General features: G+C 36.5%; 1 protein-coding gene across 1 annotated transcript; it reads left to right on the top strand.

Moving 5' to 3' along the window:
• The first annotated feature begins 647 nt into the window (after positions 1–647).
• On the top strand, positions 648–25,887 carry LOC121411500 (DNA-binding protein RFX7-like). The gene is made up of 7 exons (XM_041604265.1): positions 648–1,136; positions 11,550–11,583; positions 16,731–16,819; positions 18,100–18,222; positions 18,973–19,089; positions 20,245–20,329; positions 21,322–25,887. The coding sequence occupies exons 1-7, from the start codon at positions 832–834 to the stop codon at positions 25,012–25,014; spliced, it is 4,446 nt and encodes a 1,481-aa protein (XP_041460199.1). The 5' UTR covers positions 648–831; the 3' UTR covers positions 25,015–25,887.

The raw sequence follows: 25,887 nt of genomic DNA, 5'->3' as shown, positions 1-25,887 counted from the left end.
ACCAACCAGGATGCGCATGTATAATTCATATGTCAAAACTTTCTTATTTTGGCATCCAATTTTGATGATATTTTCAGTATAATGCTTGATGGATTTTTCTCTTTTTTCTTCACAACTTTTTGTTGTGGTGGCCTTGTCCTTTAAATTATCTTATTTATAGATACCGGTAATGGTTTAAGGTTATGTTCATATTATCTTTGTTCATTATCATTTTCACAATCATTATTTCTATTTTCTACATCTTCTACTTTTTTTGGGGGTATATCTTCCAGAAATTGAGGGACAATCAAATAAAATTCAATTTATTTGTTTAACCATCAAGTGCAAAAACAATACTAACAAATTGACAACTAAATACAATGATGGTAAGGACTGACGACCCCAAAGAAACAAAGCTTCATAAAAAGGGGACTGACAAAAAACCAAAATATACAATTATAAACAAAGTGACACGTATCTTTAATTATCATATAGGTCTAGGACTAAGTCTTAGATTACTTCTCTTTCTCGTTCAAATTATCATCATTTGATTTATTTCTACAACTCCTATCCGGATCCTCATTTTATTTTCATTGCTATCATCTTTCTTATGCTAGAGCTCGTATAGCGCGTAGCGAAAGATTGAACTTGAAGAGCGCCATCTTGTCCATCTTAACAACAGCGACAAAAAATTGCTTTACGAGAATCCCGAAAAATCACCATGAAATGAGGAAAAGGAGCAGATTTCGTGGCCAAATCCAATTGATTTGGCCGAAAACTTTACGGTCGAAGGTTCAGTTATTCATGTTTGTTTACTGAAATCATCATAGATACGTCTAACGTGCGAGAAATATGGAAAGTTTCCAATTATCGACGGATTTGACGGCGACTCGTACAAATGCAAACCCGAATTCCACGGATGTTGCTGCAGGGGCTAGCGTGTATAGCGTAGGCCTACGTACAGGTACGGGACCGGGCAGGCCTTCGCCTTCACGAACAACGACACTTGGCGATCGTGATCAGCTATTTAACATCAATCCAAGATTCACTGAATTACCCACACAGACCACTTTGGACGGAAATAACATGGAGAAGCTGAAGAAACTGGATACGGATTGTGAGGAGTCTGTGTCAAAAAGACTAGAGGCATCTCTGAGGTTTGTGCAATTGTTCAGATCGGGCTTCATTCAGCATGAAAAAATAATTTAACAAAAAATGTTGTCATCCCGGTTGTCATCTTGGCAACTTGGTTGTGACTTTCATGTGTTGGCATCTGTTCAGTCTTAAATGTTATAAGTTAGGGTAACAAAAGATCATGACATGGGTGAATTCTCAACTCAATAAAGTGGCTGTAACTATTACGGTACTCATTCATATGATTTAATAATTTGAAATTAAATCCATCTTTAAAAACGGACCCATCAATCAAAGTTCAATTCATGAAAAAAAAATTATCAGCATTTCTGCCTGGATACAAGATGTGTAGTGTATTTAGGCAAGCTAGAAAGTGGGAAGACTGATGAATCTGCCATTTCTTCAGATTTTTTAAAACATTTTCTGATTTTATTGTCCTACACAGATGGATGACAGCCACTGGGTTTGTAATGCCAATGGTGGAGCAAACAACCGCCGGTTAACTACTTATACAGCGTCTATGGAGAAAGGGTGCAATTTGCACCCTCCTTGATCCTAAATTTTGCTTTTTGACGGGAAAAGGAAGAAATAATAAAGATAAATGTATAATCATATCAAATAAAATTAGCTTACCACCTTTCTGAAATATATGCTGGAAAAAAGCAAATTTTGATGTCAAACAGATCAGGATTAGCCAGGTTCTTTGATCGCCGTCAGCAGCAGCTGAGCGAACGGACGTGCCGGCAGATTGGCTGGCACGTTCATACGCTCAGCTGTAGCTGTGCTTACTGCGATCGAGCGATTGAAGAATCTGACTGATCCTGATCTGTTTGTCATCAAAATTCGCTATTTTTCGGAAAGTTGGTAAGCTGAATGTATTTACTGTAATATGAATTTATCTTTAATATCTTCCCTTTAGTTTTACCCCATCAAAAAGCAAAATTTAGGAGTAATCCAGGAGGGTGCAAAAGCGCACCCTTTCTCCATAGACACTGTAGTGAAACGGCGGTTGTTGCTCCACTATTACGAGCCCAATGGCCGTCATCGGTCTATTGACAGAGGGGATGCCAGAGCCAGACGAAGTGTCAGCGGAGCATATCCATGTAGAAATACATGTAGACCTATTTATCTGTCTAGAGAGTGGGATGCCAATCTTTCTTAATTATGAATGAACCCTTGTACGAAGGCTTTGATTAATAAAAGTGCCGTGTACATATGACGAAATGGAGGCGTACACTATCTTGCCAAGTCAACTTAATTACTTTGACATTGCAAAATACCTTGCCAATTTGACTTATTTTAGATGTTCACATGGCAAGATACTTATTCGTTATGCTAATTAGTAGACCGGCCAAAACGATTTTTTATACTTTGGACGGCAAAATTTGTTAATGCTTGCTAATGCTTGGCGTCCCAGCTAAAAGTTTTGCAAAAATACCCAGGAATAGCGTACGGGCGGATGCCAAGCGCAATTTTGCGTGAAAGTGTCATTTTTAGCGTAAAATCTGAAAGACTGTCGAAAATCACGCATTTTGATATTTTGACGGATTATCATCATATTTTTTATTATCTTTGATATGAAATTATTTTCATTCAGAATTTCAAATTATAAGTCTACTAAATATGCATTTCAAATTTGAATATTACACACACACATATGGCACAGGGAAACATAAAACCGCGATTTCCTCGAAATAAAAGTTTGTGAAAACTATCAATAGTTTGAAGTTTTTTTACGCAACATAAATTATTCGATTTAAATGCGTTTATCCATCGAATGTATAGTAAATGTCCTAGTGCCACAAATATTAAAAGAATTTTCAAGTAAGATGGTAGATATCTCATTTTATGTTATCCGAAAGGAGACAATGTGCATTTTACCAGGTGCGCATTTTGAAAGAAAAATTGAAAATACCGTACATTATGTACATAATTACATGTATAAGTACATACTAAAGCGAGTTTATATTTACATGTATAAGTCCATAATAAAGCGAGTTTTTAATTGGATAGCACAATTTGTCAATTCCTTGCATCCCAGCTAAAAGTCTTTCGGAAATACTGAGGAATAGCGTACGGGCGGATGCCAAGTGCACTTTTGCGTGAAAGTATCATATTTTAGCGTAAAATCTGAAAGACTGTCGAAAATCACGCATTTTGATATTTTGACGGATTATCATCATATTTTTGATTATCTTTGATATGGAATTATTTTCATTCAAAGTTTCAAATTATAAGTCTACTAAATATGCATTTCAAATTTGAATATTACACACACATATATGGCAATATGAAATATAAAATCGTGATTTACTCAAAATAAAGGTTTGTAAAAATTATTAATGGTATAATGTTTGTGTTCCGCATCTCAATTTCGTCAAGATTTAGTGCTAACCGAATAAATACTTAATAATTGTTGTCATGTCACATATAGTGAAAACAAACACTGAAATAAGATGCAAGATATATATCATTTTATGTTATATATGCGAAATATAACAATGCACATTATTTTATCAGATGCGCATTTCTGATAAAAAAATAAACAGCGCACAATATTACATCGATATTGCACATCTTATATCAGTGCGATACTCGTCATGATATTATATAGGATTATGTTTGCTTTTGTAGAGTTCGATCTTCTTGCTATTTCCACGAATGAATTGGTGCTGAACTTAAATCTACCTGTGGCGATATTCAGAAATAGGTCTGATATTTAATTTGCCGTTATCATGGTAGCATTAATTTTACATGAATATCTATATCCAAAATCATAAAAAACATACATGTATGAATAAAGCGATTGAATTAGCATTTTTAAACCACTCTGTCAATTTTCAGTGTAATGCTTATTGGATTTTTTTTCTCTTTTCAATCAAATCAATTTTATGTTGTGGTGGACTTGTCCTTTAAAGTTCACATTTCAAATCTTAAAGCTCATTTCATCACAGTGTATTGCCATTTTGGGAAATGCCATCGCACGACCATTATGACAAACAAATCTAAAGGCTAATGACCAGCGTCCAGCGCCTATATTGTAATATATAGATGGTCGTACAACTGCATTTCCCAAAAGGGCATTGGTATGTCCAGGGCTGCCCAGGGTCGGACTGTCCGGCCCCCGTCTTAGACAAGGATATATAACAACATGGACCTGTGGTAATAGCAAATGCAAAAACTTTGATGAAGTAAAATGAATTGAATGAAAATTATAATTTGCAATGCAAAAGACCAAATAACATTTATTATTCATATTTTAACATAATAATTATAGCAGCAGGACATTGGAAACAACTGAAATTAATAATTATAAAAAAAAACGCCATCCATATAGCTCATCGAACCAAAATAACGTATGACCTTGATCATGTGAACTGAAATATGTGCAAAATGATCGATGATACTTAAATACCCTTATGTTCAAGTGTAATCTTTAACTGGATCAATAAAAATAAAAAGTTATGATGACATTTAAAAAAATATCCCATATGGCCAAAGTTCAGTGACTCTAAATGACTTTTGACCTTAATCATGTGATCTAAAACTTGTGCAAGACGATCAGTAATACATGAATATTAAAGTGTCATTAAAATTAAAGTGTCATTAATTTTTTTTTCTATACGTTCAAAGTTATAATGAAATTTTGAAAAATGTAACTTTGGTTAAGATTTCAAGGTTGATATGACGCTGTTATATCAAAACTACCGTCACCTCCACCGGAGAAGTGGCTCCTTTAATCCTGCTCTGCTATGCCGGCGAGACAAAAAATAGGTACTGCCGTGCAACGGCCATTTTTTTTAATATACTTTGATAATCAAATAACTGAAGTAAAATGTAGATTGACAGAGTGGTTTAAAAATGCTAATTCAATCGCTTTATTCATACATAATATGTTTTCTATGATTTTGGATATAGATATTCCTGTAAAATTAATGCTACCATGGTAACGGCAAATTAGATATCAGACCTATTTCTGAATATCGCCACAGGTAGATTTAAGTTCAGCACCAATTCATTCGTGGAAATAGCAAGAAGATCGAACTCTACAAAAGCAAACATAATCCTATATAATATCATGACGAGTATCGCACTGATATAAGATGTGCAATATCGATGTAATATTGTGCGCTGTTTATTTTTTTATCAGAAATGCGCATCTGATAAAATAATGTGCATTGTTATATTTCGCATATATAACATAAAATGATATATATCTTGCATCTTATTTCAGTGTTTGTTTTCACTATATGTGACATGACAACAATTATTAAGTATTTATTCGGTTAGCACTAAATCTTGACGAAATTGAGATGCGGAACACAAACATTATACCATTAATAATTTTTACAAACCTTTATTTTGAGTAAATCATGATTTTATATTTCATATTGCCATATATGTGTGTGTAATATTCAAATTTGAAATGCATATTTAGTAGACTTATAATTTGAAACTTTGAATGAAAATAATTCCATATCAAAGATAATCAAAAATATGATGATAATCCGTCAAAATATCAAAATGCGTGATTTTCGACAGTCTTTCAGATTTTACGCTAAAATATGATACTTTCACGCAAAAGTGCACTTGGCATCCGCCCGTACGCTATTCCTCAGTATTTCCGAAAGACTTTTAGCTGGGATGCAAGGAATTGACAAATTGTGCTATCCAATTAAAAACTCGCTTTATTATGGACTTATACATGTAAATATAAACTCGCTTTAGTACGTACTTATACATGTAATTATGTACATAATGTACGGTATTTTCAATTTTTCTTTCAAAATGCGCACCTGGTAAAATGCACATTGTCTCCTTTCGGATAACATAAAATGAGATATCTACCATCTTACTTGAAAATTCTTTTAATATTTGTGGCACTAGGACATTTACTATACATTCGATGGATAAACGCATTTAAATCGAATAATTTATGTTGCGTAAAAAAACTTCAAACTATTGATAGTTTTCACAAACTTTTATTTCGAGGAAATCGCGGTTTTATGTTTCCCTGTGCCATATGTGTGTGTGTAATATTCAAATTTGAAATGCATATTTAGTAGACTTATAATTTGAAATTCTGAATGAAAATAATTTCATATCAAAGATAATAAAAAATATGATGATAATCCGTCAAAATATCAAAATGCGTGATTTTCGACAGTCTTTCAGATTTTACGCTAAAAATGACACTTTCACGCAAAATTGCGCTTGGCATCCGCCCGTACGCTATTCCTGGGTATTTTTGTAGGACTATTAGCTGGGATGCCAAGCATTAACAAATTTTGCCGTCGAATCCTTATCTAGAGCACTTTTTGAGGTTTGGCCGGTCTACTATTATTCGTTATGCTGATTAGTTGAATATTAAAAAGTTTAATGCAAGATACATTATCTTCCTTAACTTGCGGTTAAAAAAGTTATTTCCTCATGGCTAGTTACATTGTAAGCTAAAGTTGTGTAATACATGTATGTATTTTGCCAAGAAGACAACTTTTTCAAGTAAATTTTGCAAGAATATGTATCCTGCAATAACTCGGAAAGAGTTCCTTTTGCGACAGCCACCCAAAGTGAAAAAGAAATATCGGTTAAGGTTAGGGTGACTGTCGCAAAAGGAACTCTTTCCCCACATAATGAGGTTATTTAAGTCGACTTGGCAAGACATGTACATGTATCTTGTTAAATCTTATCAAGTGTGACGCTTACATGTAATGTCACTCCCGAGTAATTAAAGGGAAAGTTCACCCTGAAGAAAACTTTGTTGTAAAAATAGCAGAAAAATAGTAAAAAATATTGGTGAAGGTTTGAGGAAAATCCATTACAGAGTAAGAAAGTAATTAGAGTTCGAAGTTTTGGCTTTGTGACGTCATGAACGAGCAGCTGCCCCATGTGTTACAATGTATGTCATATAAAATGCATGAATTTCAAATTTTGCATGGTTCCTGATGACTTAATTTTGTTTTCTATTCATGATTGGGTGTGAAATGATTTGTCTATTGATATGTACATGTACCAAAGGTACAGTGAAAACCATTTTCAATTTTCTGAGAAAATGACATTTCATTGATTTTTTACCATTCGCTATGTAGGAATGCTTGTATAATATGACGTCACAAATCAAATAATTGAAATTTTAATAATTATTTGATGAATTTCTCTCAAACCTTGGGCAATACTTTTATTATTTTTTTTCTGCTATTTTTACATTAAACTTTTTGTCAGGGTGAACTTCCCCTTTAAGAGTACATGGATGTCACCATTTGTCAACTGTTGCCATCTTTGTATTTTCACCACTCACCTGTCACACTGTCCAAAATGGTTCTAAATCTGGGGCCTGTTTCATAAAACTCGTTACAAATTTTTAAAAGCATTTCAAAGCTATTGAAATCTATCTGTTTGCTTGGCTGATAATAAGCTTATAAAGTTAATTAGAAATTCTGCATTTATATACCTAAGTCTTCATGAAATGTGACAAAATAGCCCTTATTGACCTGAAATTGCGCTTTATGCAAATTTTGGTCAAAAGTTGTGGGTTAACTATGGAAAGCTAATTGTGACAAAAATCTCTTGAAATGCAGGTTCAGTTTTTCGGCTCATTTGACATTTGAGTCATTCATCAAGAATTGGTTTTACATCCCCCATTACTGCATGAGAAAAGTGCAAAGTAAACATAAGAAACAATGTAAACATATTTTTGACATTTTCAGCTTCCCATTGTTTTAGAAAATAATAAGATCATGAACTTGACTTCAAAATATGGGCCGGTGAGATTTGATCCGGGGGAGGGGGGGGGCAATCACATGTATGATTGGACGGGGGTGTGAGGCTCAGGGCTTGAAACCCTTGCCCATTTCTAAGGGTCATTTGACCCTGAACAGGTACCCATGTAGAAATCAAAATACAGACCCATGCCTAAGGATTTTCTTTAAAATATAGACCCATTTTCCAGATTAATTCTGATACTCGTACTTTCGACCGGGACAACATGTAACATAGACATTTGCGGGGCTATTCCTGGGGATTCTTATTATTTTTTTTCAGAAACAGACCCATTTCTATTAAGGATTTGATAGTAGCATTCCTACAGTACAGGCTATCCATGTATTTTGAACTCACCCCAAGTGTGTTGAATCACAAATGCGTGTGTCATCACTTTTGCAAAAGTTCCTTAAAGATTTTCTTTCTTTTTAGGGCCTCTTCCCCCAATTTATTTTGTTTTTAATCCTGTATTCCCTTTCAGACATAGCTCAAAGGGAGTTCTTCATTTAATCATTCAAATTCATATTGACATGTGAATTAATGGAAACTTTGAATATATCCATAACTGACATTTTTTATCAGTGTAAGACTTTTAGCATTATATTTCTAACAAATCATTTAAGTAGTTAATGATTCTATGTTGTGTTTATTGTAAAAGAAGTGTATGTGGGGTGGGATGTAATTTATAAACCAGTCTAATGTTCACAATGAAGATGGGAAATACCTTTGTCATTCAGAAAACGTAGAAGAGCAACAACTACTGTTACTGTTACTTAGGAGACATGCAAATAACTGAACTTGACCCAAGAAGTCTGGAACATGTAATGTAGTGCTTTATAACAAGTTGGCTTCGCCACATTAAAATACAGATCATATAATTGAGGAAGATCAACCAGTAGAAACAGATAGAATGGAGGGGCAGCTAATGGTGGATTAAAGTCTTAGAGAAGTTTAGTTGCAGTAAACACTGATTTCATGAGAAAATCTGTAAAACAAGGCTTAATTGTCAGTATATCATCGAGGATCTACTGTAGATCTGGTACAGTTACATTAACTGAACTTGTGAAATCTTGAAATCTACGCTGAAAAATGTTCACACCGAAGATCCCCAACACAGATAAGCGCACGTGGGACAATGTGTAATTATTGCTTATACCCGAATCTTGTGCTTATTTGCTGATTTCTCAGCAATTACACAATTTCTTCCAGAATCCTTTGGCACATGCGTTTTATTTATAGAAACAGACACTTTGGTGGTCATTTCATTGGATTCTGTACAAACTCATTTTGATATTGTTACCAAAACTACATGTAGCATTTACCTTTAATTTAGTAAAGAAGAGAGATAAGTGGAGGGTGATAATGATTTGTAAGAGCATACACACCATCCAAAGATTTCGTGGCACCCACTCAGCATCAGTTCTCTTGTGATAAACGAGCTACAAATATTTTAACATGTCTGCAAATTAACCTAAAATCCGGAAAAAGATGCTATTCAATGTCATGAAGCCAACATGAATAAAAATGTTGGATCATTATGTGTACATAATAGGAATGTTGAACAAAAGTTTCACATGTGAAAATGTAATGAATGAGCAAATCTGAATAGGAAAATAATTACATGAGAAGCAAGTTTCGAGTCAAATGGAAATGGATGACAACGTTGATGTACATGTACATGTCATGTAACAATCAACATTGTATTAAACAAAGCTGAACTTAATAATAAAGCTGCAACTGAATGATTAATTAAAGTGAATAACTGAACATTGTATGGTCAGTTCCCCCATGTCTGCGCGGTCTCCCAAGTCTGCGCACCCGCGTATCTGCGCGATTCTAGTAAAAGAAGATACACAATGGGCACGAACTTTACACATGCAATACATAGGCAGGTATTCATTAAAAAATCCGACTCAAAATGGTGGAAAAACAATGAATTCAGGGCATTTCATGTGACGGCCTCAAAATGCAGCCTTTGTCATCAAAATCCCTGAATCGTGTGCAAAGTGAATGAGTGCGCAGACATGGGGTACCATTTTTTTTTCAATCTGAAAATGACTGCCCAAGGTTTTTTCAAGAAAATCTTATGTTTTCTTTCATTTTTTAATGAGAAATTTGGTACACTTACTCTTAATAATGTAAGGAACACTGTTAACCAAAATATGTTGTGAAATAAGAAGAAATTCATGTTAAATCTTAACTCAAATTGTTAGGTGCGCAGACTTGGGGCCCACCATCATAAAAATAATATGAGGCCAAAATCCAATCCAAGTCTCTACAGTACATGTACACTGTACATTTAGCATTACAACAGTCCATAGAGTTGCATGTAATATTTACTGCTCATCCCTGCCCCAACTACATGTCATGTACATGTACCATCATTTTTTCATTTTTTCAAGTAAAGTGATGCAACTTTTATACATGTAGGCTCATACTGTTAAACTTGACAGAGCTCATACTCGACCCTTATATGTCACTTCCATGTATTCTCATGAAAATTACTCCTCCATTCGAAAAAAAAATCACATTATAATATGAGATTTTAGTGTACATGTAATTCATGTAAGGACTTTCAAGGTTTCCTTGATTATTATTGATTTAATGACAAAATTAATAGAAATACACTGTGAAGAGGCATGTTAGGTTTATTTTCTACATGTACGTTTTAAAATGAGACCAAAATTAAATCACTATGAAGTCTCTCCTACATGTATAGGCTTTTTGTGTACGTCAGGGGTGGATCCAGGATTTTTCAGGGGGGGGGGGATTTTTTCGATGAAAATTTGACAAGCAAATTGCAGAAAATCTGAAGAGCAAGAAAAAAAAAAGATCCTCAGTTTCAAAAGATGGGGCACACTTGGTTTACAAATTTGGATTATGGTTCTCAAAGGAGGGGGGCAAGGGTGGCAGGCTGGCTGTGACCCCCCCCCCCCTAGCCATATTTCATTCTATCTAGTGTTGCAAATTCATACCCTTTTCATAAACCTATCTTCCAATTAGCCGCCTAAGAGTAATGCGGATAATTTAATAAAAATTGCGTTCACAAACTCTGAAAATAAGCCGCATTATTTTTACCAGTGCCCGTCCTGAAAAAGGCGGATAATCATCATGACAACTGGACACGCCCCCTCCGATGCGGTTGTGTTGGAAAAGGGTGACCTTGTGACCGCACCATGGCAATTATCCTCATTATTTGGAAATGCGTTCATAAACTCAAAAATCTTGTCCCAATGCTGCTATTATGCGGATAATAGCAGCATCAAAATAATGCGGATAACTCTGGTCCTCCTCCAATTTTACGACCAAATTATCCTGCTATTAGCCGCATAATTGGGTTTATGAAAGGGGTATCACATGCTCATGAATAAAATAGTATGCACTCATAATTACAGCTTTCAAACGACATTAATTTCATCATTTCTGACAATAGAGCTTAGTTTGACTGAGTTATAATGTACTTGGTAAATATTTTAAGTGAATGAAATGTATTACAAAACCACCCTTTTATGGGGGAGTTCAAAACACATGGCCACCTGCATGTTCATGTATGACATTTTCTGTAGCTTTCTACACGTAGTTTCTGTCAAGGTGTAATACTGTCAACTATTTTCATTGATCAGTACGGTAATGCCAATAATGTTGAATTTTAATCCTCTTTTATTTTCTTCACATAGTCCTGATTCAAAGCAGAAGATTGAGAGCCTATTGGTAAGTGAAATACAGTCAAATTTTATTAAAATCAAAATTAACATTAGTAATTAATAATATGTAATAATAATGCAATGTAATATTCATTAGGGGAAGGGGGGGGGGTAAGTTGTGACACTTTTTGCATTTTGCATGTTAGAATTGATATGACTAGTAATATTGTAGAAATAAGTACCTTGAATTTAAATTTGATTCTTGGGAAATGTTGTTCACCTATATATAACTTTCTACCCCCACACTGAAAGTCATCGTGACCTTTGAAAAAAACTGATGTCAAATGGCTCAACTTGCCCCTGACATGTATATGGGGTAAGTTGTGCCACCATCTGGGGTAAGTTGAGCCACAAAAACTACATGTATGTACAAAATGTATGTGGGAAGAACCAGGATGTCAATTTTTCATTTAAAGTCTTTTCACTTGCTAATTCTCAATAAATACTAACATCTTCTAAAAGCAAAAGAATTGTCATGTGAATTTGCTCCTTTCTGCCTGCATATCAATGGCTTTTTACGTTTTTAATTTTTTTTTTTATTATACATCACCATAAGTATTAACATGGCTCAACTAGCCCCATATTGATTTGGCTTAAATTACCCCAGTCCGAACTTATTTCGATATTTTCACATCCACACATTTCTTATGCATTCATCATGTAAAAAGCGATGACAAGAACGAGAATCCATGCCTGGACTAACAATATTGTTTGTATTTCTATAATATATTTAAAGACGTGTTCGTCGAAAACACTTATCTATTTCACACCCTTTTTTACTTTTTTGGCTGAAATTTGTATGCTTCCCTCTAAAAAAGTACTTTTTGTTCGAAGTTGGAAATAAAGTGGTTGGGTTAAGGGTTATGCAATGGGTCATCAATACATGACACCAACACAATGTCTGACCTATCCATTATTAGCCTGGGGGTGGTGGCTCAACTTGACCCTATGCTCAACTGACCCCGCCTTCCCCTACTTGCAAAATAATGGATGGAGGTTCTAACTTGCTATTTTCAAATCAGAATAGATAACGGGCATAATTTCTTTTTTTATATTTTTATGAAAATTACGGGTTTCTGAAAATCTGCTTCTGTATATAATTTGAGGACATCATTTCACTGATATGTTGCATAGATACACTGCAGCTCCGAGCACATCACCGACACATGTATGTGTTCATGTGCACATGACTTATCCAAGCAATCATATCCATGGCTTTGATGCCCCCATTGAGCGGCCTTGATGCACAAGCTCTCAATGGCCTTGGATATTTGTGCCCTCTTTTCTCCACCCCCCCCCCCCCCATAATGTGTGGTGAAGTGTGGAAATGTGTCCTTTGGGTTTAAAGGGGAAGTTCACCCTGACAAAAAGTTTATTGTAAAAATAGCAGAAAAAATAATAAAAAATATTGCCGGAGGTTTGAGAAAAATTCATCAAATAATTAAAAAGTTATTAGAATTTCAATTATTTGATTTGTGACGTCATATGCGAGCAGCATTCCTACATAGCGAATGGTAAAATATCAATGAAATGTCATTTTCTCAGAAAATTGAAAATGGTTTTCACTGTAACTTTTGTATATCAATAGACAAATCATTTCATACCCGATCATGAAAAAAAAAACAAATTAAGTCATCAGGAACCATACAAAATTTGAAATTCATACATTTTATATTACATAACACATGGGGCAGCTGCTCGTTTATGACGTCACAAATCCAAAATTTTGAACTCTAATAACTTTCTTACTCTTTAACGGATTTTCCTCAAACCTTCACCAATATTTTTTACTATTTTATCTGCTATTTTCACAACAAAGTTTTCTTCAGGGTGAACTTCCCCTTTAAGTGACCTTGACCTAAAAATACTCTACATGTACCTGTATGTATACAATGTAGGTTAATTCAGTTTTGTCTAAATTTATAAACAGAATATTTATGGTCAATGATGGAATGAAATCCAGATGTTTGGCTTGCTATAGAAGACACAGTTTCTGCGCAATTCATGGACTGCAAAGTGATGAAAACATGTATATGCCCTTGTTAACTTGAGGCCCACAACACCTTTAAGAAATATTTTGAGGCCCATATGATTAAGATGAGAAAAGGAAATTATCACAAAATATGACAGAAGAAAACACAAACCTGTAAGGCCTGGTCACACCGCCCGAGTGTTATTGGAGCGGTAGGGAGAGAGGGTCGAATTTCGCTTACAAGATTGGGTAAAAGATCGAGAAAAAAACAATCGAAATCGAAAATGGTGAGCGGTGATGATTTTTTTTCTCCACTCCACGACCGCTCCAACAACGCTCGGGCGGTGTGACCAGGCCTTTAGAATGTTCAAAAACAATAATCGGGGGGGGGGGCAATAAAAGCAGTCGTTATAAGCAGGTGGTCTTTAAGATCAGGAGCCCCATTTCATAAAGCTGTTTGTAAGTTACAAATAATTTTACGCATGACTGGTGACCCTTGTGCTATATGATATGACTTCATGTATGTATAAGAACATTCCAGTTTGTAAAGTTGTGCATAATTTACGAACAGCTTTATGAAACACCACCCAGGTTCCTATAAACATAAAGCTTTGTGTTCTAAGGCAAATTTCCACAATTTATTACATTGGATATTGTGTTTGATCAATCGTAAAATCAGCCTCATGATCAATCGCTAAAGCCTTACATGTAGGCCTATGTGTTGAGCCCAGGTTCATGTAATATACATTGTACAAATTTCAGGGAAACGACACTAGCAGTTTTTGCAAAGAGGTTGCCCTTATAAACTGGTGCTCTCTAAAGCAGGTTTGACTGTACATGTACATGTAAATGCTGTGCCTGCATGTATCTGTCTCCATATATTCAAGTAGATACATGTATTTCTGATTGATTGATTCTATATTATTTATAATTTATATTGATATATTAATTCAGTAAAAATATCTGAAATTGTTCATTTTTTCATTTACATGCATGATGTACATGTAAATTGATCTTACAATTACATTTAATCTGATTCAATTATGACAGATCAGCATTGAATCATTCAAGTACATGTATTAATTTGTTGTTGTCAAGCTCCAAGAGCTGAATGATTTCCAAAAGAAGACAAATATGTGTATCAAAAATGAAGGCCCACATGTTCAGGTAAACTGTATCATCTAAACAAGTGAATGGTGTGTAAATCAAGAGCAGAGAGAAGAAAATTCTAGAGGTCTGGGCCAGCATGGGAGGAAAGAGCTGAGGCTTGTTTCTTAAAACTTGTTATAATATTGAAAAAAATTGCAATAAGTGTTAAAAGCCACTTAACTCCTACATGTACTTGATTTGGTCATGTTAAATTAGAAACTGTGCATTTGTTACTATAGCAAGTGACAAGTCTTTATGAAACGGGACCATGTTCGTGAATTTTCTGGATATTTCACAAAACATGTTCTAACATGTTGATTGGGGAGTTCACTTGTGAAAAGAACAATTGTAAGTCGATGAATGTACATACATGTATGTCTTCTACTTACCGTCACTGTACATGTATAGTGATTCTACATGTATTTATTGTAACATGTACATGTACGTGTACCGAAACGAAGAAAATATGACTACTTAAATAGGGACAGTGATTTTCCGTTTCAAAAAAATGGCCTTTTCCGTTTCAGAAAATCTCAAATTCCGTTTCAGCATGTCAGAAAACGGAAATTCCGTTTCCCCATAGACTTTGTACACACGGAAAAGTGACAATTCCGTTTACACATTGAATAGCAAAATCACAGCGAGTACACTCGCACTGGCCAAAATTTGTATGTGCTACTGTACCGACAACACAATAAAATCCGTTCTAATCGGATCTATGCGGGTGCATTTAATAATTTTTTGATCACATTTAGCATGCATACATCCTCACCTTTCACATAATTAGCATTATTTTGCAGTGAAATTAAATTTCATCGATAATTTTGGGGTTTTTTGGACATCGTTATCGTCCGAGAACGACTTTCGCCAATCCGCCATCTTGGATTTTAAGACCACGATATCGTGCTGTTACATCTTCAAACGTAGAGGGCAGCAACACACGACCGTGCAGTTGAGCGATATGAAGCTCAAGCAACCTGGCCGGCCGGGTACGGCCGCGGGGTACAATCGAGTGTGCTGATGTCGCGAGCAGTTACGATGTGTGAATTGTCATGATTGTAGCGAAGTGAGATCGTGTTTTCTGGGGTTTTGTGGCCATTTAATACTCTCATTTTGTTGTTATTTTGGAGTAATTTCTGTTGCTATTCTGTGTATTTTGAGGGAAAATACGTTTTCCGTGATTTTCCGTTTGAAATGCCACTTTCCGTTTCAAAAGGCCTTTTCCGTGAATTCCGTCCGTTTTCCGCGATCGCGGAAAATCACTGTCCCTACTTAAAACTATTTGTGGGTTTACCGGTGCATGTAGATAGTCCGTGGCAGTATGAATGTACATGTACCATACACCTGTATATATGTATTGATGTAACACCAAGTTCCTCATGCATGCAACATAGGTTCTTTTACATGTACGTGTTCGCAGAATGTGTTCCGGATGCTCAACAATCAATTGGCACACAAAAACACATTGGAGAACACACTCCCATGTACATGCACATTGAACACATATTTTTTTCTTTTTTATAGCTTAAATGACTTCCACAAAGGAATCAACATGTATTTCCTACCAATACAAATTGAGACAATTTTTTTTGAGGTGCATGTAGATGAAGTAAGATTTGTTATGTTCAAGTTAAAGAGGTACATAAACACATCTAAGACTACTGTAAGTTTTGATTAGACGGTATTTCGACCTAGCCAAAATTTAACCCGGACATGGACATCAAATTGTCTACGGTTTAACTTCAGGGGCCTGTTTCATAATTTTGCCGTTATATGGCAACTTCATGTACATGTACCATGGTAATGGAGCTTAGCAGTCAATCTCAATCAAGGTTTCCATGGTAGTTACAAGAAAGAAAAAGGTTTTACATACTTTTAGTTTTTACTCTTTACCAAATAGGCCCTAGGAGTTCATTTTTAGTTGACCTAGCAATATCTACGTTGCATTCCCAATTTCCATCTTGTTTATTATTTAATCTCCCTTTCTCTTTCTCTGTCTGTCTCTTTGACTCTCTCTCTCTCTCGCTCTCTAGGCTGACATCAGGAAACTTGATGACAAGCAGAAGTTATTGCTTTATTTACAGCTTCCTTCAGGTACCCCTGAGCAGGACATTCACAAAAGGTATTCTAATCAAATCTTTTCTTCGATAACATGGAGTTCTAATCAAAGTTGTTCTTCTACACGACATGGAATTCTAATCAAAGTTTCATTTCTATGAATGATAAAGAGATTATTCCTTTGGCATTGTGACCAAGATGTTTGATGCCGTGTATTAACAACTTTCCCCTTTGTTGGGTAGAACCCACCCCCAATGAAAAATAATTGAAAAAATGAAATAGGTAAAGATTGTAAGTAAATGAATAAACACAAAATGAATGGATTTTAATGAATGAATTAACAAGTAAAAAATAAAGAATAAATATATAATAGATAATTAAACAAGCTTAATGAATAAATGGGTGAAATAAATGTAAAAATAAATGGGTAAATGAATGACTAAATGAAATCTCCTTTCCTTGTTTTAATGATAGTAGGCCTATAGTATTTATTCAAACCAAATCAAACACAAACAGTGGTACAAACTCAGAAGGATAGGTTTGGGATGAACTCTTTGTCCATGGTTCATTTTATGATTTGTATTACATGTTCTTTCATTTAAAAAAAATGCACCTGATCTTGAAAAAAATTTGCTTGATAAAAGTTAATGTGTACGTGAAATGTGTACAAAAGTAATGGGAAGATGTGTGACATCACACATCTTGGTCACATTGCCAATTGGAGGATCTCCATAGCATTAGTGATCTCAACTTTCAAATGTCTATAAATGATTTATTCTTCATCTGTTCTTAAACTTGAATTGATCCTTTTCTTCTATTTTTCTATTTGATATAATTCATGATCTAATATAGGCCTATATTTTTTTTAGGTTTGTCCATATGGGGAGTTGCAAGAAACTTAAATGTTTGATTGGAAATCAAGCATAAATTCTGTAGTGAAGCCATAAAAAATAAAATCCCCCCCCCAAAAAAAAAGAGCATTTAGTCAAAACAACTTTCCCTTGATTTTGGTGACTTAAACTTGATTTGGAATAAGATGTAAGTTTCTTGCAATGCCCTAATATACACAAAGACACGCAAGATAAGTTTTTGCCTAAAATCAATTTTTAGTGCGGTTTAAAAGATTGCATCATGGGGAAAATTACACGGGGGCTTGGGGTGAATTTTGCCCCTGAAATTCTCAAAAGAGCCATGGAAAACCCTGATTCATTGCCATGTTTAAACTTATCCAGCATTGTAGAATTAGGCAGGAAGCTTTGAAAAATAGTCCCTGAAACTATTTTTTTTTTGCCTGGATTACATTCATCTGCCTAACCAGATAAAATATCTCTCTTTCTTTAACAGCACATCGCCAATGATGAGTAGTTGCCGAGTTGACCAGGTGACTGCGTTAAACTGGGTTCGGAGTCACATTGAAGAGAGTCCCGATACATCCCTTCCTAAGCAGGAAGTCTATGAGGAATACAAGTAAGATATTTCCGTGTTAGCTTGATGTTTCATAAAGTTCATAACATAAACACACAAATGGAACAAGTTCTTGGATGCTAAGTCAGCTAGCCTGCATGTACATATGGATATGTCCTTTAGTACAAGAGAGGGTCTTCAGTAGTGTTTAAAGTTATGCGTGAACTGGCTTGTAAATTTGTCCATGAATTTGTGTCTAACTTACAAACAGCTTTATGAAACGACCCCAGAACTTCTTTCAACTATCAGGATTTTCCCATTCATGAGAGAGGAATCAAAATTGTCAGATGTTTGTTTTGTAAAAGTCTTGTTCAAGTGGTGTCTGAACGTTCTGGCCAAACAAAGTTTTACGAGTGTGAGCATCTGTGTGTTGATGGTTAATGATGTAACATCTTGCCATCCTCCTTAGTGACTTCAAAAAGGCCAATTTCCCCCCCCCCCCTGTTTACCCCTCTCTCCTGCAATAATTCTTGAAGGAAAGGCTTTTCCACACCTGAGGTTCAACAAATCTATTTGTATAAGAGTAAGAAAAATCCTATTCTAGTAGTTTACCTGCACACACTCAACCAATTATATCAGGAAGTTCGATTTCCGCCTCCCAAGCATGCCAAAAAATAGTAAGCAAATGATGATGGTTATGGTGGTGAAGATGGTGATGATGATGATGAGGAGGAGGAGGAGGAGGAGGGGAGGAGGAGGATGGTGATGATTATGATGATGATGTTAATAATATTTTGGTTATTCTGCCTACAGGACATTCTGTGAGAATGCCTACCAACGGCCTTTAAGCACTGCAGACTTTGGGAAGATAATCAAGGGAGTGTTTCCTGCTGTTCAAGCAAGACGTCTTGGCACCAGAGGCAACTCAAGATATCCTTTTGTCAGTTCTTATGTTAATTATAATAATGATGATGAATATTTGGTATTGCTAAAAATAAAAAGTACCTTAGCGCGTACAAAACATGATTATGCATTAACAATTGGTCATTCAAACTAAAATATTAATGAAGACAAGGGCAAGAATACTGGAAGCCACTCTCTGGGTAGCATCCAAAGTCTATGAAGCTGCTGTAGTAAAACGTTTATTGGCCGCTGAAAGTTTCGATGTGGTTTCTACTTATCTGTTCATAAATGTGAACATTACTTAGCGCTTTATAGTCAAGATTCATGTTTTTGTCATGTTGTGTGTGTTAGAAGGGATATGACTCCATAAGTTTGTACACAGAAAAAGTGCGTAATTTTCTGCTTTTCAGATTCTGAAGTTTTTCTCACCTGCATAGCAGAGTGAGACTATAGGCACCGCTTATACCGCGTCAACACCAAATCTTAACTGAAGGTCAAGTTTTTGAAATGACAGTATAACTTAAAAAGTATATGGACCTAGTTCATGAAACTTGGCCATAAGGTTAATCAAGTATTACTGAACATCCTGCCTGAGTTTCATGTCACATGACCAAGGTCAAAGGTCATTTAGGGTCAATGAACTTAGACCAGGTTGGGGAATCAACATCAAATTCTTAACCAAAGGTCAAGTTTTTTAAATGTCATCATAACTTAGAAAATGTATGGACCTAGTTCATGAAACTTGGACATAAGGTTAATCAAGTATCACTGAACATCCTGCATGAGTTTCACGTCACATGACCAAGGTCAAAGGTCATTTAGGGTCAATGAACTTTGACCAAATTGGGGGTATCTGTTGAATTACCATCATAACTTTGAAATTTTATGGATCTGATTCATGAAACTTGGACATAATAATAATCAAGTATCACTGAACATCCTGTGCGAGTTTCAGGTCACATGATCAAGGTCAAAGGTCTTGTAAGGTAATGTAATGTGTTAATTTCACTTTTGGGTTCAGTCTGTGTCTTTAAGCCTAGTAACCATGTGATATTGTGTAATGTGGTGTAAGTACTTAAGTAATAAATAGAATTGTAAAAGAATGATATGGGTCGTACTGATGGAGAAGGGAAATGATATGACCTAAATGTTGATTGTGTATTTCCTTGACTTCGAATGCACATATTGCTATAGTGGTATGAGAAAGAAACTTGAACTGACATCTCCATCGCTCCCTCTGCTCGATGCTCCTGTTGTTAATCGAGGGGTGAGTCAAAAATATATCTTATCTTTTGTTTTGTTGGTATTACATACTTGCATGGATCCAACCGGATTAGACAATAATTTTGAGGGGCTGACTATTGTGAACAATTGATACCAGCCCTGAAATGAAATTGAATCCAACAACGACATATAAAACACATACATTTTAGAGCAGAATATACAAACAATTGCTACTGTATTACTGCGCCTGCTATTACTACTACTACTACTACTACTACTACTACTACTACTACTACTACTACTACTACTACTACTATTACTACTATTACTACTACTATTACTACTACACTACACTACTACTACTACTACTTCTACTACTACTACTGCTAATACTACTTGTACTACTACTACTACTGCTATTACTGCTTCTACTACTACTACTACTACTACTACTACTGCTGCTGCTGCTATTATTACTACTTTTGCTGCTGCTGCTGCAACTACTCCTAATACTTCTACTACTATTACTACTACTACTACCACTACAATGAGGGTGACTACTACTACTACCTCTACTGCAAGTACTGTGTCTGCTAAAGCTACTACAGCTTTATTCAACTTGACAGCCTTATATTTCTCCAGAATTGTGAATAACAATTTCTCTGTTATTCAGATCTTAATTTGGAAAAGACTTCTGTTCCAATCACAGAGTATGGTTCTCCTTATTTGTAGAAGGTGCATTGTACATCACTTTTGTTCGATTTTTCTCTTTCGATTAAAATAAACAATTTTCTGGGGTGGACTTGACCTTTAATATTGAATGTAGAAGTTCGGCCTGAAGTCTATCAAATTCTCAGAAAATATCAATTTTTCCTTAATCAGTTTCTATTTGTAAAACCTAATGATAACTAATTGGTGTGGATACATACAATGTGTTTGTGCTTTTTCCATTAAGAAGTTATTCAAAGTAGTGGTGATCTCTATGTAAACTTGTATTTCACTATCTATTTTCAATGTTTTTGTTTTATTCTGCAGGTGGATTGTCTATACACAACATGCCCAGGCTGTCCCAAGTCCTTGCTTCAAGGAGAGGATGATCATCTGCAGAAGGCGGCATCACAGGTTATTTGTGAATGGGCATCAGGGATCACCAACAAGACCTTCAACAACAGCCTGCAGGTAGCACAGCATCTGACAAATAATAACTTAGTAACCAAGTGTTCTAAGTCCATCCTCATTGTCCAAAAGCACATGGGTGAAGTTCCTAGATCTGATCTTACACCAGAGATGAGACATCGAGAGACCAACTTCCACTTGAAGCAGACACTGCAGTACCGACAAGAAATCCGCAAAAAACAGGCAGAGGAGAACCAACAGAAACAGCATTCAAGTCCAGTCGTCAGGAAACATGTTACTACTGAGGAAAACATCTCCCCGCAAGCCACATGCACGGACAAAGCTACGCAATTAGAACAGAGAGACATGCCAGCTTTGACGGAAAGCTCAGCTGGAAACTCCTTAACATCGTCGGAGAGTGGTGAGAGCAGTACTAATCCGGAGAATAATTTGTCTTCAAGTAATGCTGTTGGGGAAGGTGCCAATACTGCATCCAAAGAAAGCCCAAGCAAGAGACGCTTTGCTCCAATACAACCAAAGACACCGGTCCGAGACACCAGTGCACCAATGGTACTAATAAATCCATCTGCTAAGAATGTGAATGGACAGCCAATGCAACTTGTTTTCATGAACGGACAGAAAGTCATTCCTGTGCAGGGTATATCAAAACTTACAAATCCTCAGCAAATGAATGTGTTGTTGCAGCCTGGACAGAATGTATTTCAGAGTTCTGTTCAGCCTGTTCCAGCTGTGGGTAATCAAACACCTGTTAATGTTGTAAATAGTCCAGTAGTAGGCAATGCCATCCTTGGCAGTCCGGTGTTACCAGCAAATAGTATTCAGAGTTCAATCAAGAGTGGACAATATGTTGTTGTAGGAAATACAATTAGACAATTGCCTAGAGGTCTCCAGACTGTCAGTAATGCAAATTCTGCAATAATTCCAAATCAGGGAGAGCCTGTTGCTGCCAACCAGGTCGCAGTGCTAGCTCAGCCCACTCCTCAATCACATGTTGTGGTGTCTGGCAGTAGTGTTACTTGTCAGAAGACTGGCCTGTCATCTCAGGGAATTTTATTTAACACGGGTACCAGCAGCGGGAGATCGCACAACTTCTTAGACAGGACTGCACCACCTTCAGCACCAACATTGACCAGTCCTGTCAACATGACGACACAAGCCTCACAGCTTGCTTCCCCAGCTAACATCATTGTTCGGAGTGCACAGTCACAGTCGGTCGCTACAAGCGATAGCTCAATGTTGAAAACATCTGTTACATATGCAACCCACCCCATGAAAATACCTCCTGTAGCTGTGATAGGTTCCGATGCATTCCAGGGTGATCAAATCTTTTCTAGTGCATCTCAGAGTGACGTTGAGCCAAATTTGATGACTCCCTCTCATGCTGCTGTAATTAATTCAACACTCTTTACCAACAAGCTAGAGAAAGTTACTTCACCGGGAAGAATTTCTAAAACTTGCAGTGCTATTCATTCAGACGTGGGAGGTGGTGTCGGAAGCTCCAAGGGCGGTGTCTTGCACAGCGCTGGAAGCAAGACTGTTGCAAGCTTACTGAAAAGTGCTCAGGCAAGCTCATCATTAGCATCTTCAGTTGCATTGTCAAAGTTGTCTGTACCCAGTGTTGACCCCTCAACAAACTTGGTATTGGCACAAGTACAGAATCTATCAAGGAAACCGGATGGGAGTAATCTGCAGCATTATGTGATTCAAGCAGCAACAGATGAAGATGTTCCTCTAGCTAGTGAGAGTACTTCCATGGCACCAGGAAGCACTTACCCAATTATTATGAACTCTCAGAAGCTTTCATCTGTGCCACAAGGATCCACCCTGACAGACATTCTCACAGATCATGGGAACATTAAAAAACAGGCAAACAAAAGTAGTTTGACTCTTCAAACTCTCACAGTGGAAGATGCCAATGTACTAAACCAGCTGGCAACACAACCGTCTGTGTCACTGTTAACTGACAAGGATCAGAGTAACAGCACAATGCTGATGGTTTCAGGCATGTCTGCTGCCACCATGCTTCCACATAAATCCAAGTCTCACAACACACAGCTGATACAGCAGTTACAACAGTCCACGCTTGCTGTTCGAACAAGTCAACCCCAGCAAACCAATGTCACTTTATCCTTGCCCTCGACAAAGCATATAAAGGTGCAACATTTGGCGCAGATTCCATCATCACAGCCAAAGATTCTTGAGAGGTTGTTAGCCTCGGATAATCAGTCATATATCAACCCACTTCAGAATGAGATACGTAGTGCACGATCCGTACCAACTACTCCAATAGCAGAGTTACGATCTCCACCACCACACATGATGATGCGGGCCCAGAGCGCAGCTATTCCTGTGCAACAGGGGGTAGACAGCGTACCACCTAGTCCTGTTGACGGGAACTCATTTGCATTCACTCCAATAAACATAATCGAGCTTGACGGTGGAGAAAGTCCTCATAAACCAAAGCATAAACCCAAACCCACCCATCCTACTGTGAGGAGTGCTCTGTCGGCTTCTACCAGCAGCGATACGCAAGAAGGTAAAAATAAAGGTAAACGATCTCAGCAGTCTGAGTTTTTGACGCCTAACCGCAAACGTCGTCTCTCGAGTAATTCAAAGAGGGTCGCTGCTGCAAGCCCAAGTGCTGTTCAGCCACAGAATCAGGTCTATCAGAGTGTAACATTACCATCCCCAAGTCACGTTGCCAAACAGCAACCTAGGTATTATATGAAAACCAATCAACATGAAGTTACTCAGGGTTCTAATGTTGACATTGGAGGCTCTTCTCAATACTGTAGAGGAAGCGTACAGAACCAGCAGGCTATGTACATCAGAAGGCGGAATCCTTCTGGTCCTTCTTGTTCTAGTTTAAACATGCAGATGTCCGGAGATGCAGACACAGAACTGTTAAACCTCATGAACAATGTTAATCCCAACAACTTACAAGCTATGTTGAATAAGAAAGCTTTACAGAACCGCAGTCAGTCTGTTCCTTTGCCAGAGCAACCTTTGAATCGTTTTCCCAAGTTCCAGCTCCCGACGCAGCCAGAACTTACTACCAGTCAGAACCCAGTGTTAAGCAATCAGGTGCACATCATACCTGTGGATTTAGAAGATCAAGTGAGGCAGCTTCAGCCTTCCAGTGGCTTCACTGCTAAACGCAATCTCACTCAAGATCTGCTCAACCTAGAAGTGACGGAAGAAGATTTTGCTCCTGAAGCCCTCTTGAATACTGAAATCAACGCGGGACCTAATCTTCAACCAAGTCAAAATCTCAGCGAAACCACCTGGTCCAGTGAACAAGTTGAAGCCTCGGTGGCAGCTGATTCTAATGTCAACTCCCAGCTAACCGACTTTCAAATGATTGCTGATCAACAGAATGGGAATTCTGCTCACGAAACTCTTCTCCCTAATCAGACATTTAATGATGCATCTAATAGCACATCTTCATCCATTAGTGATGGCATGATTATGGAAGAGTTCTCCGATAAAATGTTTCAAGATATTGAAGATCAGAACTTTGATCTGCCTCAAACTCCTTGGCAAATGGGCACGAGTGGTACCTCTATGTCAACACTAGAGTGTGGTATGTAATTTTATGTGTAAATATCTTTGTTTGATTGAGTGTTTCTTCAGTAAAGGTACCACTAGTGTCAGAGTTTAGCCAATATTTCATTAATATTTTACCATTCTAATTATAAAGTGAATAGGAGTATCATGCAATTGTGTTCTTTAAAAAAATGACTGAGGATATATAAGTAAGGTGATTTTTCACATCTTTTTAAACCTGGTTATTTAAAGCATTACCACTTGTGGTTGTTATGCCGTACGTCGAATTCCATCAGATGGATAAACTTTGATCATGTATGCCTATGGGAAGAAGGAAGATCTGGGCCCCATCTTACAAAGAGTTACGATTGATCCAATCAATCATAACTATAAAAAGCCATCAACTTCAACTAAAACATGTTTTTGTTCAAATTGTTTACTAGTTACGATGTATATTCATGCATTTGTTTTCTTGACATTTCAGTATGCTCCTAATTTTTGACAAGAGGATATTGTGCAAATTTCATTTATGAAAAATTATGGTTCTGATGGATTTCAATAGAGTCGAGTTTGAACCGATCAGTCACAACTCTTTGTAATATGGGACCCTTAATTGTTCTGGGCACATTGAGAAGAAAGAAACAGAGGTCATCGTCATTTGAATTATTTGTTCTCACGATAACTAAAGGAATGTTTTCAGACCTTTCAACCATTCTGAATGAGGAGGAAAGAATCTTAATTTTGATCATTCAGAGCTCTTGTTTAGACAGGATTTTCCTATTTTTTAATTTGCTTTACTTTGCACTCCTATTGGGAAAAAAATCCCTATTTTTGAGCAAAAACATCACTATCTCTCTGTCAGGAAGGTAAGAGTGCTGCATACGATGGATCATTTTCTAACGAGAATCATCTATGCAT

Source organism: Lytechinus variegatus, chromosome 3 (genome assembly GCF_018143015.1).
Source record: "Lytechinus variegatus isolate NC3 chromosome 3, Lvar_3.0, whole genome shotgun sequence".
In the NCBI taxonomy this organism is placed as follows: Eukaryota; Metazoa; Echinodermata; class Echinoidea; order Temnopleuroida; family Toxopneustidae; genus Lytechinus; species Lytechinus variegatus.
Note: the sequence above shows the minus strand (reverse complement) of the source record. Positions and strands in the feature narration are given on the sequence as shown.

What these genes read in the sequence shown, in the direction of transcription:
- LOC121411500 (XM_041604265.1), top strand. Translation starts at nt 832, where the DNA reads ATGGAAAGTTTCCAATTATCGACGGATTTGACGGCGACTCGTACAAAT. An exon ending in AGACTAGAGGCATCTCTGAG is followed by an intron (nt 1,137 to 11,549) that starts GTTTGTGCAATT and finishes TTCTTCACATAG; the next exon opens with TCCTGATTCAAAGCAGAAGA. An exon ending in AGAAGATTGAGAGCCTATTG is followed by an intron (nt 11,584 to 16,730) that starts GTAAGTGAAATA and finishes CTCGCTCTCTAG; the next exon opens with GCTGACATCAGGAAACTTGA.